Raw genomic sequence first — 12,982 nt, forward strand, 5'->3', positions numbered from 1 at the left:
GCTGGCAGAACATGTACGGAACATGTGCAGACAGCCAGAGTCCGAGAACAGGTAACGCTTGAAGAAACGTACCTTAACGATGTCATTGATGAGGGAATACTTGAACATCCAGTCCAGGGTGATGCTGTCGTTCTCCAAAATGTCCTGAACACACAGAGTATAGTGTGTAAACAGGCAGCGCTGGACACACACACACACACAGACACACACACACACACACACACACACACAGACACACGCACAGACACAGGTACATCCACCTGCAGGCTTCCTCGAGGGCAGTACTCTGTGATGATGCAGATGTTGGGAGGATCGATGCAGGCCCCGATGAATCTGGTCAGATGTTCGTTCTGAACGTCACGCATCTGCACAAACAAACAAACAAAGATTTGTTTGGCTCCACGTCTCCGCCAGAGGCCCCAGGGTTTGGACACAGCAGCTGCTGGGGGTGGAGCCTAAGGCTTTAATAAGGGTTGGTCGTGCACGTCTGCTGAAAGGTTGTCACAGCTTCTGTTTCCACTGCTCAAAGGATCCTGGTGGATCCTCCAGATAAACACAAGCTACAGTATCAAGTGTGTGACACTCACATGTTTCAGCTCGAACAGCACCTTCCTGTTCAGCTCGATGCGTTTCCTGTTGCTGTATTTGATGGCCACGATGTTTCCCTGGAAGAACAGAGAGAAGTCACGGAGCTTTGACACACTTCACCACAAACCTGTAACTAAACCTGATCCAAACCACGATCCTGATCTGAATCAAATATCTGCTGCTGGAAAACTCTCATCTCAACCCAAACCCGAATAAAAATCCTCAGATCATCACGTCTGAGGAACAGGAACCAGTGAGTGTTTGACTCAGCGTACCAAAATATTTGCTGACTGTTTCTACTGATCTGTGATGGACTGGGGACCTGTCCAGGGTGGACCCCTGCCTTTCACCCAAAGAGAGCTGGGATAGTCCCAGCAGATCCCTGGGACCCTGGTTAGGCCTAAGGGGGTACAGATGACAGATGGATCTACTGATCAGCTAATCAATGGCCTGACTCTAAGTGCAGGATGATAAACATTCGTCTTCTGATATTTCAGCCACACAGAGTAACTGAAACTAAAATCATTTTCCTCACCAGCTAACTTCCTGGATGGGTTGGGTGTTGTTTACAACAACACGGCTGTTTCCTTATGTGGCATCATAAACCAGTTAATGTGACTAATAGAAGGTTTTCTGGATTATTCCACAGTGATGCTGCTCTTTACCTGTAGTTGCCTTTTCACATACTTTTCTGTATAAATGTCTGTCACCAGACTGAGGGGAAAACCTTGGGCCATGACTAAACAGGGTGTTGGAAACTGTTTAGCTTTTCCTGGCTTTTCTTACCCAAGGAGCCACTTTGAGCCCCTTCCTGCAGTTAAGGGGTCATTTCCTTCACTGAAGCCTAATGCAGCCTGAAGTGAAATGTTGCGTGCAAAAGGTTTGATGCAGCAAAATCTCAAAAATGTAAAGTGCATCATTTCCTGTGCTGCAGGAAGAGCTTTTAGTCCATGTGAGTGTGCAGGGTAAAATGGGGCTGGACGTAGGAGCAGGAGGAGACAGAGAAGAAGACCACACAGACCTTGTAGTATCCGGTCTTTGCAAAAACCTGCAGGTTTCCATCTCTGGTCATTAGGGAGCCGCAGTTCGAGCCTCTCTGGAGACACAGGACCAGAACAGGTTAACACAGTCTGTCACGTTACAGCCAACTAAACTGAACAAGGCTCATGAGTGTGTGTGTGTGTATGTGTGAGTGTGTGAGTGTGTGTGTGTGTGTGTGTGTGTGCGTGCGTGTGTGTGAGTGTGTGTGTGCGTGTGAGTGTGTGTGTGTGTGTGTGTGAGTGTGTGTGTGTGTGTGTGCGTGCTGACCAGTGACAGTGTGATCCTGCTCCCGCTCCGCAGCACCTTGTCCAGGTTGCTCATCTGGATATCCTCCCAGGAAATCCTCCAGAGCTGAGCCACCAGCTCCTTCTCCAGCTTCATCCTCCTGTAGAGGAAACTGAGCGTCGCTTTGGGCACAAGTGCAGTTTATGTCTGTTTCCCTAAACTAAGAACATTTATGCGGTTTACACCCATAAATACAGTATTTTCTGTTCACTTCAATGGAAACATTTTTTTTGAGTCACTCCTGTAAATCCTCTTCACAGTGTCATGGATGTGTAGGTTTATGTCGCCTGGAGCTGCTTTTCTCCTTCCTCACCTGTAGATGAACACAGTGACGGTGAGAGTCATGGTGAAGATGAAGAAGACCATGATGGAGACCATCTGGTGGATGGTGAAGGTCTCTGACAGGGAGAAACAATTTTATTAGTTTCCCATCGATAGCGAATGAACAGCAGCTCTTGCTGATGTCAGCACACTGGGCCTCATGCAGGAACGGGAACATCTACCTGCAGCTGGCGTACAAAGCTCTTTCTGCAGCAACCCGTCAAACGTGCTGCTGAAGAGCGAATGTTCGGTTCCTGCACGAGGCCCAGCGTGTGCACCTGCAAAGTAACTTGTGCGGGCCACTGACTTGCGAGGCAGATGGGGTTGTCGTTCTTGAAGCCACAGACGGGAACATCAGGAGGACAGACTCCACCGAGCCAGTGCAGGGCTGTTCCTGGTACAGCTGTCAGCTGCTCCTCCAAGCTGTTGTAAACCATGACCACCTGCAACCCGACAACAAACCGCGGTGAATGGCTCTGATGGACTGTGCCGGGTCTATCACATTAAATCTGGGTTATTTATTCTTTGCTCTAACTGCACATAACATGTAACATGTTCCTAATTCACAGGGGGTGTTTTCCATTAGCACTTTCATTTCCTACAACTAGAACTTCATTTTGTATGAATCTGAATTTCTCCTGTGATAAGTATAAAAACTGTGTATTTATGGGGACACACTAACCCTAACCCCAACACGGCAGCACAAAGAATCCAACACCCTCCTGCCTGTGACTTGTCCGTGCATCAGATCACAGGGTCTTAGGTTAAAACCTAAAGTTAAGAACTTCCAGTAAATAAGACGTAGCTATTATCCCATCAGCCGGCTGCAGAAACATCAGGAGGAAACAACCTGAAGTGTGTGTGGGTGAATCAGACCTCACCTTCACGTTCATGGTTCAGGTTGCTCCTTTTCATGGTTTTAACCGCTGACCGAAACCTGTTTCACAGCAGATATTCTGCAGGTCCAGGTCAGTGCACGGTAATAATTACAGAAACACCATTATGACCAAAAACCTCAGGTCTTGTTTCCAGAGCAAATAAAAAACACCTGTGCATACTTGAACCGGCACAGCAGACATCAGCTGCACAACAAAAGAAAAGAAACAAACTAACAGCAGCTTGGAGGTGAAACCTGCAGACTGTTCCTGCTGGGAACAATAAACACTAATGGAACAAGGCTGTGAGCGCACGGACGGACAGCAGGTGCACGTCTGACTGACACACTCTATGAAATCCTTCCAGGCTCAATCTTACCTGGAGAAGCCACAGTCAGAAACATCTGCAGGTGCATTTGATCCGTCAGTGTCTCAGAGCTCTGTACTCCAACAATGGAGGTCTACAGAACAGACCCATAAGGTGAACCAGGTTCTGGATTCACACACATTACACTGAGGACACCACATTCATTGGTGCTGTCAGTCTCTGGATCTGGACTCATTGACACTCAAACTGAATCAGCAGCTGCTTCTGCATATGTGTGTGTGTTGACCTGGTAGGTGCTGGTGTTGGTGTCCATCATATCCCACAGAGCGAAGTCCATCTCTCTGTCTCCATTCTCATCCAGGTGGACCAGTCCTGTTACACCTGAGGGACATGAGAGGAGATGATGGTTGAATTCACACTAACCCTGACCCTCAGCCGGACCACCTGATGTGCTCTGGTCTCTGATACAGTATTTTGGCTCTGCAGGGCAGAATGCTGGGTAACATCCTCTCTCTCCGACGGTACCAGGACTGTTTCTCACTTCAGCCACAGCAGCTGCACATTTCAAACGAGTTATTTCTTTTGTTTGTAAACAAACACATATATTCATCTTTGTCATCAGATTATACTCACTGACACTTGGTCAGCTCACCCTCAGAAAATGTGCTTTAATACCTGATAATGCTTATTTGTGCTGAATGGCAGAGACAGCAGCAATTTGATGGTTTTCATATTCAACAGAAAACTGGCTGATCCTGTGTGTTGCTGCATGTAAATGAAGCTGAACTGAAGCTGAACAGGAGCTGAACTGAAGCTGAACTGAAGCTGATCAGGAGCTGAACAGAAGCTGAACTGAAGCTGAACAGGAGTGAACTGAAGCTGAACTGAAGCTGAACTGAAGCTGAACAGGAGCTGAACAGAAGCTGAACTGAAGCTGAACAGGAGCTGAACAGGAGCTGAACTGGAGCTGAACAGATGCTGAACTGAAGCTGAACTGGAGCTGAACAGGAGCTGAACTGGAGCTGAACAGGAGCTGAACTGAAGCTGAACTGGAGCTGAACAGGAGCTGAACTGAAGCTGAACTGGAGCTGAACTGAAGCTGAACTGGAGCTGAACTGAAGCTGAAAAGATGCTGAACTGAAGCTGAACTGGAGCTGAACAGGAGCTGAACTGGAGCTGAACAGGAGCTGAACTGAAGCTGAACTGGAGCTGAACAGGAGCTGAACTGAAGCTGAACAGGAGCTGAACTGAAGCTGAACTGGAGCTGAACTGGAGCTGAACAGGAGCTGAACTGGAGCTGAACAGGAGCTGAACTGGAGCTGAACTGGAGCTGAACTGAAGCTGAACAGGAGCTGAACAGGAGCTGAACAGGAGCTGAACTGAAGCTGAACAGAAGCTGAACAGGAGCTGAACAGGAGCTGAACTGAAGCTGAACAGGAGCTGAACAGGAGCTGAACAGGAGCTGAACAGGAGCTGAACTGAAGCTGAACAGGAGCTGAACTGGAGCTGAACTGGAGCTGAACTGGAGCTGAACTGGAGCTGAACAGGAGCTGAACAGGAGCTGAACAGGAGCTGAACTGAAGCTGAACAGAAGCTGAACAGGAGCTGAACAGAAGCTGAACTGAAGCTGAACAGGAGCTGAACTGAAGCTGAACTGAAGCTGAACAGGAGCTGAACAGGAGCTGAACTGAAGATGAACTGAAGCTGAACTGAAGCTGAACCTGAACAGGAGCTGAACAGGAGCTGAACAGGAGCTGAACAGAAGCTGAACAGGAGCTGAACAGGAGCTGAACTGAAGCTGAACTGAAGCTGAACAGGAGCTGAACTGAAGCTGAACAGGAGCTGAACTGAAGCTGAACTGAAGCTGAACTGAAGCTGAACTGAAGCTGAACAGGAGCTGAACTGAAGCTGAACAGGAGCTGAACAGGAGCTGAACTGAAGCTGAACAGGAGCTGAACAGGAGCTGAACAGGAGCTGAACTGAAGCTGAACAGGAGCTGAACTGAAGCTGAACTGGAGCTGAACTGGAGCTGAACTGGAGCTGAACAGGAGCTGAACAGGAGCTGAACTGAAGCTGAACAGGAGCTGAACAGGAGCTGAACAGGAGCTGAACTGAAGCTGAACAGAAGCTGAACAGGAGCTGAACAGAAGCTGAACTGAAGCTGAACAGGAGCTGAACTGAAGCTGAACTGAAGCTGAAGCTGAACAGGAGCTGAACAGGAGCTGAACTGAAGATGAACTGAAGCTGAACTGAAGCTGAACAGGAGCTGAACAGAAGCTGAACTGAAGCTGAACAGGAGCTGAACTGAAGCTGAACTGAAGCTGAAATGAAGCTGAAGCTGAACAGGAGCTGAACAGGAGCTGAACAGAAGCTGAACTGAAGCTGAACAGGGGCTGAACAGGAGCTGAACTGAAGCTGAACAGGAGCTGAACAGAAGCTGAACTGAAGCTGAACAGGAGCTGAACAGAAGCTGAACTGAAGCTGAACTGAAGCTGAACAGGAGCTGAACTGAAGCTGAAGCTGAACAGGAGCTGAACAGGAGCTGAACTGAAGATGAACTGAAGCTGAACTGAAGCTGAACCTGAACAGGAGCTGAACAGGAGCTGAACAGGAGCTGAACAGAAGCTGAACAGGAGCTGAACAGGAGCTGAACTGAAGCTGAACTGAAGCTGAACAGGAGCTGAACAGGAGCTGAACTGAAGCTGAACAGGAGCTGAACAGGAGCTGAACTGAAGCTGAACAGGAGCTGAACAGGAGCTGAACTGAAGCTGAACAGGAGCTGAACAGAAGCTGAACTGAAGCTGAACTGAAGCTGAACAGGAGCTGAACAGAAGCTGAACAGAAGCTGAACTGAAGCTGAACAGGAGTGAACTGAAGCTGAACTGAAGCTGAACTGAAGCTGAACAGGAGCTGAACAGAAGCTGAACTGAAGCTGAACAGGGGCTGAACAGGAGCTGAACTGAAGCTGAACAGGAGCTGAGAACAGGAGCTGAACTGAAGCTGAACAGGAGCTGAAATGAAGCTGAACAGGAGCTGAACTGAAGCTGAACAGGAGCTGAACTGAAGCTGAACAGGAGCTGAACAGAAGCTGAACTGAAGCTGAACTGAAGCTGAACTGAAGCTGAACAGGAGCTGAACAGGAGCTGAACTGAAGCTGAACAAGAGCTGAACAGGAGCTGAACAGGAGCTGAACTGAAGCTGAACAGGAGCTGAACAGGAGCTGAACTGAAGCTAAACTGAAGCTGAACAGGAGCTGAACAGAAGCTGAACTGAAGCTGAACAGGGGCTGAACAGGAGCTGAACTGAAGCTGAACAGGAGCTGAACAGGAGCTGAACTGAAGCTGAACAGGAGCTGAACTGAAGCTGAACAGGAGCTGAACTGAAGCTGAACAGGAGCTGAACAGAAGCTGAACTGAAGGTGAACTGAAGCTGAACTGAAGCTGAACAGGAGCTGAACAGGAGCTGAACTGAAGCTGAACAGGAGCTGAACAGGAGCTGAACAGGAGCTGAACAGGAGCTGAACTGAAGCTGAACAGGAGCTGAACAGGAGCTGAACTGAAGCTAAACTGAAGCTGAACAGGAGCTGAACTGAAGCTGAACAGGAGCTGAACAGGAGCTGAACTGAAGCTGAACAGGAGCTGAACAGGAGCTGAACAGAAGCTGAACAGGAGCTGAACTGAAGCTGAACAGGAGCTGAACAGAAGCTGAACTGAAGCTGAACTGAAGCTGAACAGGAGCTGAACTGAAGCTGAACAGGAGCTGAACTGAAGCTGAACAGGAGCTGAACTGAAGCTGAACAGGAGCTGAACAGAAGCTGAACTGAAGCTGAACTGAAGCTGAACTGAAGCTGAACAGGAGCTGAACAGGAGCTGAACTGAAGCTGAACAGGAGCTGAACAGGAGCTGAACAGGAGCTGAACAGGAGCTGAACTGAAGCTGAACAGGAGCTGAACAGGAGCTGAACTGAAGCTAAACTGAAGCTGAACAGGAGCTGAACTGAAGCTGAACAGGAGCTGAACAGGAGCTGAACTGAAGCTGAACAGGAGCTGAACAGGAGCTGAACAGAAGCTGAACAGGAGCTGAACTGAAGCTGAACAGGAGCTGAACAGAAGCTGAACTGAAGCTGAACTGAAGCTGAACAGGAGCTGAACAGAAGCTGAACAGAAGCTGAACAGGAGTGAACTGAAGCTGAACTGAAGCTGAACTGAAGCTGAACAGGAGCTGAACAGAAGCTGAACTGAAGCTGAACAGGGGCTGAACAGGAGCTGAACTGAAGCTGAACAGGAGCTGAACAGGAGCTGAACTGAAGCTGAACAGGAGCTGAACTGAAGCTGAACAGGAGCTGAACTGAAGCTGAACAGGAGCTGAACAGAAGCTGAACTGAAGCTGAACTGAAGCTGAACTGAAACTGAACTGAAGCTGAACAGGAGCTGAACAGGAGCTGAACTGAAGCTGAACAGGAGCTGAACAGGAGCTGAACAGGAGCTAAACTGAAGCTGAACAGGAGCTGAACTGAAGCTAAACTGAAGCTGAACAGGAGCTGAACTGAAGCTGAACAGGAGCTGAACAGGAGCTGAACTGAAGCTGAACAGGAGCTGAACAGGAGCTGAACTGAAGCTGAACAGGAGCTGAACAGGAGCTGAACTGAAGCTGAACAGGAGCTGAACAGGAGCTGAACTGAAGCTGAACTGAAGCTGAACTGAAGCTGAACAGAAGCTGAACTGAAGCTGAACTGAAGCTGAACAGGAGCTGAACAGGAGCTGAACTGAAGCTGAACAGGAGCTGAACTGAAGCTGAACTGGAGCTGAACTGGAGCTGAACTGAAGCTGAACTGAAGCTGAACTGAAGCTGAAGCTGAACAGGAGCTGAACTGAAGATGAACTGAAGCTGAACTGAAGCTGAAGCTGAACAGGAGCTGAACAGGAGCTGAACAGGAGCTGAACTGAAGCTGAACAGGAGCTGAACAGAAGCTGAACTGAAGCTGAACTGAAGCTGAACAGGAGCTGAACAGGAGCTGAACTGAAGCTGAACTGGAGCTGAACTGGAGCTGAACTGGAGCTGAACTGGAGCTGAACAGGAGCTGAACTGGAGCTGAACAGGAGCTGAACAGGAGCTGAACTGAAGCTGAACAGGAGCTGAACAGGAGCTGAACAGGAGCTGAACTGAAGCTGAACAGAAGCTGAACAGGAGCTGAACAGAAGCTGAACTGAAGCTGAACAGGAGCTGAACTGAAGCTGAACTGAAGCTGAAATGAAGCTGAAGCTGAACAGGAGCTGAACAGGAGCTGAACAGGAGCTGAACTGAAGCTGAACAGGAGCTGAACTGAAGCTGAACAGGAGCTGAACAGGAGCTGAACAGGAGCTGAACAGGAGCTGAACAGGAGCTGAACAGGAGCTGAACTGAAGCTGAACTGAAGCTGAACAGGAGCTGAACTGAAGCTGAACAGGAGCTGAACAGGAGCTGAACTGAAGCTGAACAGGAGCTGAACAGGAGCTGAACAGGAGCTGAACTGAAGCTGAACAGGAGCTGAACAGAAGCTGAACTGAAGCTGAACTGAAGCTGAACAGGAGCTGAACAGAAGCTGAACAGAAGCTGAACTGAAGCTGAACAGGAGTGAACTGAAGCTGAACTGAAGCTGAACTGAAGCTGAACTGAAGCTGAACAGGAGCTGAACAGAAGCTGAACTGAACCTGAACAGGGGCTGAACAGGAGCTGAACTGAAGCTGAACAGGAGCTGAACTGAAGCTGAACTGAAGCTGAACAGGAGCTGAACTGAAGCTGAACAGGAGCTGAACTGAAGCTGAACAGGAGCTGAACAGAAGCTGAACTGAAGCTGAACTGAAGCAGAACTGAAGCTGAACTGAAGCTGAACAGGAGCTGAACAGGAGCTGAACTGAAGCTGAACAGGAGCTGAACAGGAGCTGAACAGGAGCTGAACTGAAGCTGAACAGGAGCTGAACTGAAGCTAAACTGAAGCTGAACAGGAGCTGAACTGAAGCTGAACAGGAGCTGAACAGGAGCTGAACTGAAGCTGAACAGGAGCTGAACAGGAGCTGAACAGGAGCTGAACTGAAGCTGAACAGGAGTGAACTGAAGCTGAACTGAAGCTGAACTGAAGCTGAACAGAAGCTGAACTGAAGCTGAACAGGGGCTGAACAGGAGCTGAACTGAAGCTGAACAGGAGCTGAACTGAAGCTGAACTGGAGCTGAACTGGAGCTGAACTGAAGCTGAACTGAAGCTGAACTGAAGCTGAAGCTGAACAGGAGCTGAACAGGAGCTGAACTGAAGATGAACTGAAGCTGAACTGAAGCTGAAGCTGAACAGGAGCTGAACAGGAGCTGAACAGGAGCTGAACTGAAGCTGAACAGGAGCTGAACAGGAGCTGAACTGATGCTGAACTGAAGCTGAACAGGAGCTGAACAGGAGCTGAACTGAAGCTGAACAGGAGCTGAACTGAAGCTGAACAGGAGCTGAATAGAAGCTGAACTGAAGCTGAACTGAAGCTGAACTGAAGCTGAACAGGAGCTGAACAGGAGCTGAACTGAAGCTGAACAGGAGCTGAACAGGAGCTGAACAGGAGCTGAACTGAAGCTGAACAGGAGCTGAACTGAAGCTGAACAGGAGCTGAACTGAAGCTGAACAGGAGCTGAACAGAAGCTGAACTGAAGCTGAACTGAAGCTGAACTGAAGCTGAACAGGAGCTGAACAGGAGCTGAACTGAAGCTGAACAGGAGCTGAACTGAAGCTGAACAGGAGCTGAATAGAAGCTGAACTGAAGCTGAACTGAAGCTGAACTGAAGCTGAACAGGAGCTGAACAGGAGCTGAACTGAAGCTGAACAGGAGCTGAACAGGAGCTGAACAGGAGCTGAACTGAAGCTGAACAGGAGCTGAACAGGAGCTGAACTGAAGCTGAACTGAAGCTGAACAGGAGCTGAACAGGAGCTGAACAGGAGCTGAACTGAAGCTGAACAGGAGCTGAACAGGAGCTGAACAGGAGCTGAACTGAAGCTGAACAGGAGCTGAACAGGAGCTGAACTGAAGCTGAACAGGAGCTGAACTGAAGCTGAACAGGAGCTGAACAGGAGCTGAACTGAAGCTGAACAGGAGCTGAACAGGAGCTGAACTGAAGCTGAACAGGAGCTGAACAGGAGCTGAACTGAAGCTGAACAGGAGCTGAACAGGAGCTGAACTGAAGCTGAACAGGAGTGAACTGAAGCTGAACTGAAGCTGAACTGAAGCTGAACAGAAGCTGAACTGAAGCTGAACAGGGGCTGAACAGGAGCTGAACTGAAGCTGAACAGGAGCTGAACTGAAGCTGAACTGGAGCTGAACTGGAGCTGAACTGAAGCTGAACTGAAGCTGAACTGAAGCTGAAGCTGAACAGGAGCTGAACAGGAGCTGAACTGAAGATGAACTGAAGCTGAACTGAAGCTGAAGCTGAACAGGAGCTGAACAGGAGCTGAACAGGAGCTGAACTGAAGCTGAACAGGAGCTGAACAGAAGCTGAACTGAAGCTGAACTGAAGCTGAACAGGAGCTGAACAGAAGCTGAACTGGAGCTGAACAGGATGCTGAACTGAAGCTGAACTGGAGCTGAACTGGAGCTGAACTGGAGCTGAACTGGAGCTGAACAGGAGCTGAACTGAAGCTGAACAGAAGCTGAACAGGAGCTGAACAGAAGCTGAACTGAAGCTGAACAGGAGCTGAACTGAAGCTGAACTGAAGCTGAACTGAAGCTGAACAGGAGCTGAACTGAAGCTGAACAGGAGCTGAACAGGAGCTGAACAGGAGCTGAACAGGAGCTGAACAGGAGCTGAACTGAAGCTGAACAGGAGCTGAACAGGAGCTGAACTGAAGCTAAACTGAAGCTGAACTGGAGCTGAACTGAAGCTGAACAGGAGCTGAACAGGAGCTGAACTGAAGCTGAACAGGAGCTGAACAGGAGCTGAACAGGAGCTGAACTGAAGCTGAACAGGAGCTGAACAGAAGCTGAACTGAAGCTGAACAGGAGCTGAACAGGAGCTGAACAGAAGCTGAACAGAAGCTGAACTGAAGCTGAACAGGAGTGAACTGAAGCTGAACTGAAGCTGAACTGAAGCTGAACAGGAGCTGAACAGAAGCTGAACTGAAGCTGAACAGGGGCTGAACAGGAGCTGAACTGAAGCTGAACAGGAGCTGAACAGGAGCTGAACTGAAGCTGAACTGAAGCTGAACAGGAGCTGAACTGAAGCTGAACAGGAGCTGAACTGAAGCTGAACAGGAGCTGAACAGAAGCTGAACTGAAGCTGAACTGAAGCTGAACTGAAGCTGAACTGAAGCTGAACAGGAGCTGAACAGGAGCTGAACTGAAGCTGAACAGGAGCTGAACAGGAGCTGAACAGGAGCTGAACTGAAGCTGAACAGGAGCTGAACTGAAGCTAAACTGAAGCTGAACAGGAGCTGAACTGAAGCTGAACAGGAGCTGAACAGGAGCTGAACTGAAGCTGAACAGGAGCTGAACAGGAGCTGAACTGAAGCTGAACAGGAGCTGAACAGGAGCTGAACTGAAGCTGAACAGGAGTGAACTGAAGCTGAACTGAAGCTGAACTGAAGCTGAACAGAAGCTGAACTGAAGCTGAACAGGGGCTGAACAGGAGCTGAACTGAAGCTGAACAGGAGCTGAACTGAAGCTGAACTGGAGCTGAACTGAAGCTGAACAGGAGCTGAACAGAAGCTGAACTGAAGCTGAACAGGATGCTGAACTGAAGCTGAACTGGAGCTGAACTGGAGCTGAACTGGAGCTGAACAGGAGCTGAACAGGAGCTGAACTGAAGCTGAACAGGAGCTGAACAGGAGCTGAACTGAAGCTGAACAGAAGCTGAACAGGAGCTGAACAGAAGCTGAACTGAAGCTGAACAGGAGCTGAACTGAAGCTGAACTGAAGCTGAACTGAAGCTGAAGCTGAACAGGAGCTGAACAGGAGCTGAACTGAAGATGAACTGAAGCTGAACTGAAGCTGAACAGGAGCTGAACAGGAGCTGAACTGAAGATGAACTGAAGCTGAACTGAAGCTGAAGCTGAACAGGAGCTGAACAGGAGCTGAACTGAAGCTGAACAGGAGCTGAACAGGAGCTGAACAGAAGCTGAACAGAAGCTGAACTGAAGCTGAACAGGAGCTGAACAGGAGCTGAACTGAAGCTGAACAGGAGCTGAACAGGAGCTGAACTGAAGCTGAACAGGAGCTGAACAGGAGCTGAACTGAAGCTGAACAGGAGCTGAACAGGAGCTGAACTGAAGCTGAACAGGAGCTGAACAGGAGCTGAACTGAAGCTGAACTGAAGCTGAACAGGAGCTGAACAGGAGCTGAACAGAAGCTGAACTGAAGCTGAACAGGAGTGAACTGAAGCTGAACTGAAGCTGAACTGAAGCTGAACAGGAGCTGAACAGAAGCTGAACTGAAGCTGAACAGGGGCTGAACAGGAGGTGAACTGAAGCTGAACAGGAGCTGAACTGAAGCTGAACAGGAGCTGAACTGAAGCTGAACAGGAGCTGAACTGAAGCTGAA

The 12,982-nt window shown here is 49.1% G+C and overlaps 1 protein-coding gene across 2 annotated transcripts in view; it reads right to left on the reverse strand.

Moving 5' to 3' along the window:
- The window catches only part of LOC113136491 (atrial natriuretic peptide receptor 1-like), a 50,656-nt gene that overhangs the window by 8,986 nt on the left and 28,688 nt on the right, over positions 1-12,982 (reverse strand). For both annotated transcript variants that reach the window (XM_026317356.1, XM_026317357.1), the window contains 8 exons: positions 3,725-3,819; positions 2,543-2,678; positions 2,228-2,312; positions 1,897-2,014; positions 1,610-1,684; positions 588-665; positions 261-365; positions 73-144 (listed from right to left, as the gene is read on the reverse strand). In XM_026317356.1, coding sequence (XP_026173141.1) covers positions 73-144; positions 261-365; positions 588-665; positions 1,610-1,684; positions 1,897-2,014; positions 2,228-2,312; positions 2,543-2,678; positions 3,725-3,819 — 764 coding nt within the window. The remainder of the gene's footprint in view (positions 1-72; positions 145-260; positions 366-587; positions 666-1,609; positions 1,685-1,896; positions 2,015-2,227; positions 2,313-2,542; positions 2,679-3,724; positions 3,820-12,982) is intronic.

Source organism: Mastacembelus armatus, chromosome 16, assembly GCF_900324485.2.
Source record: "Mastacembelus armatus chromosome 16, fMasArm1.2, whole genome shotgun sequence".
NCBI lineage: Eukaryota > Metazoa > Chordata > Actinopteri > Synbranchiformes > Mastacembelidae > Mastacembelus > Mastacembelus armatus.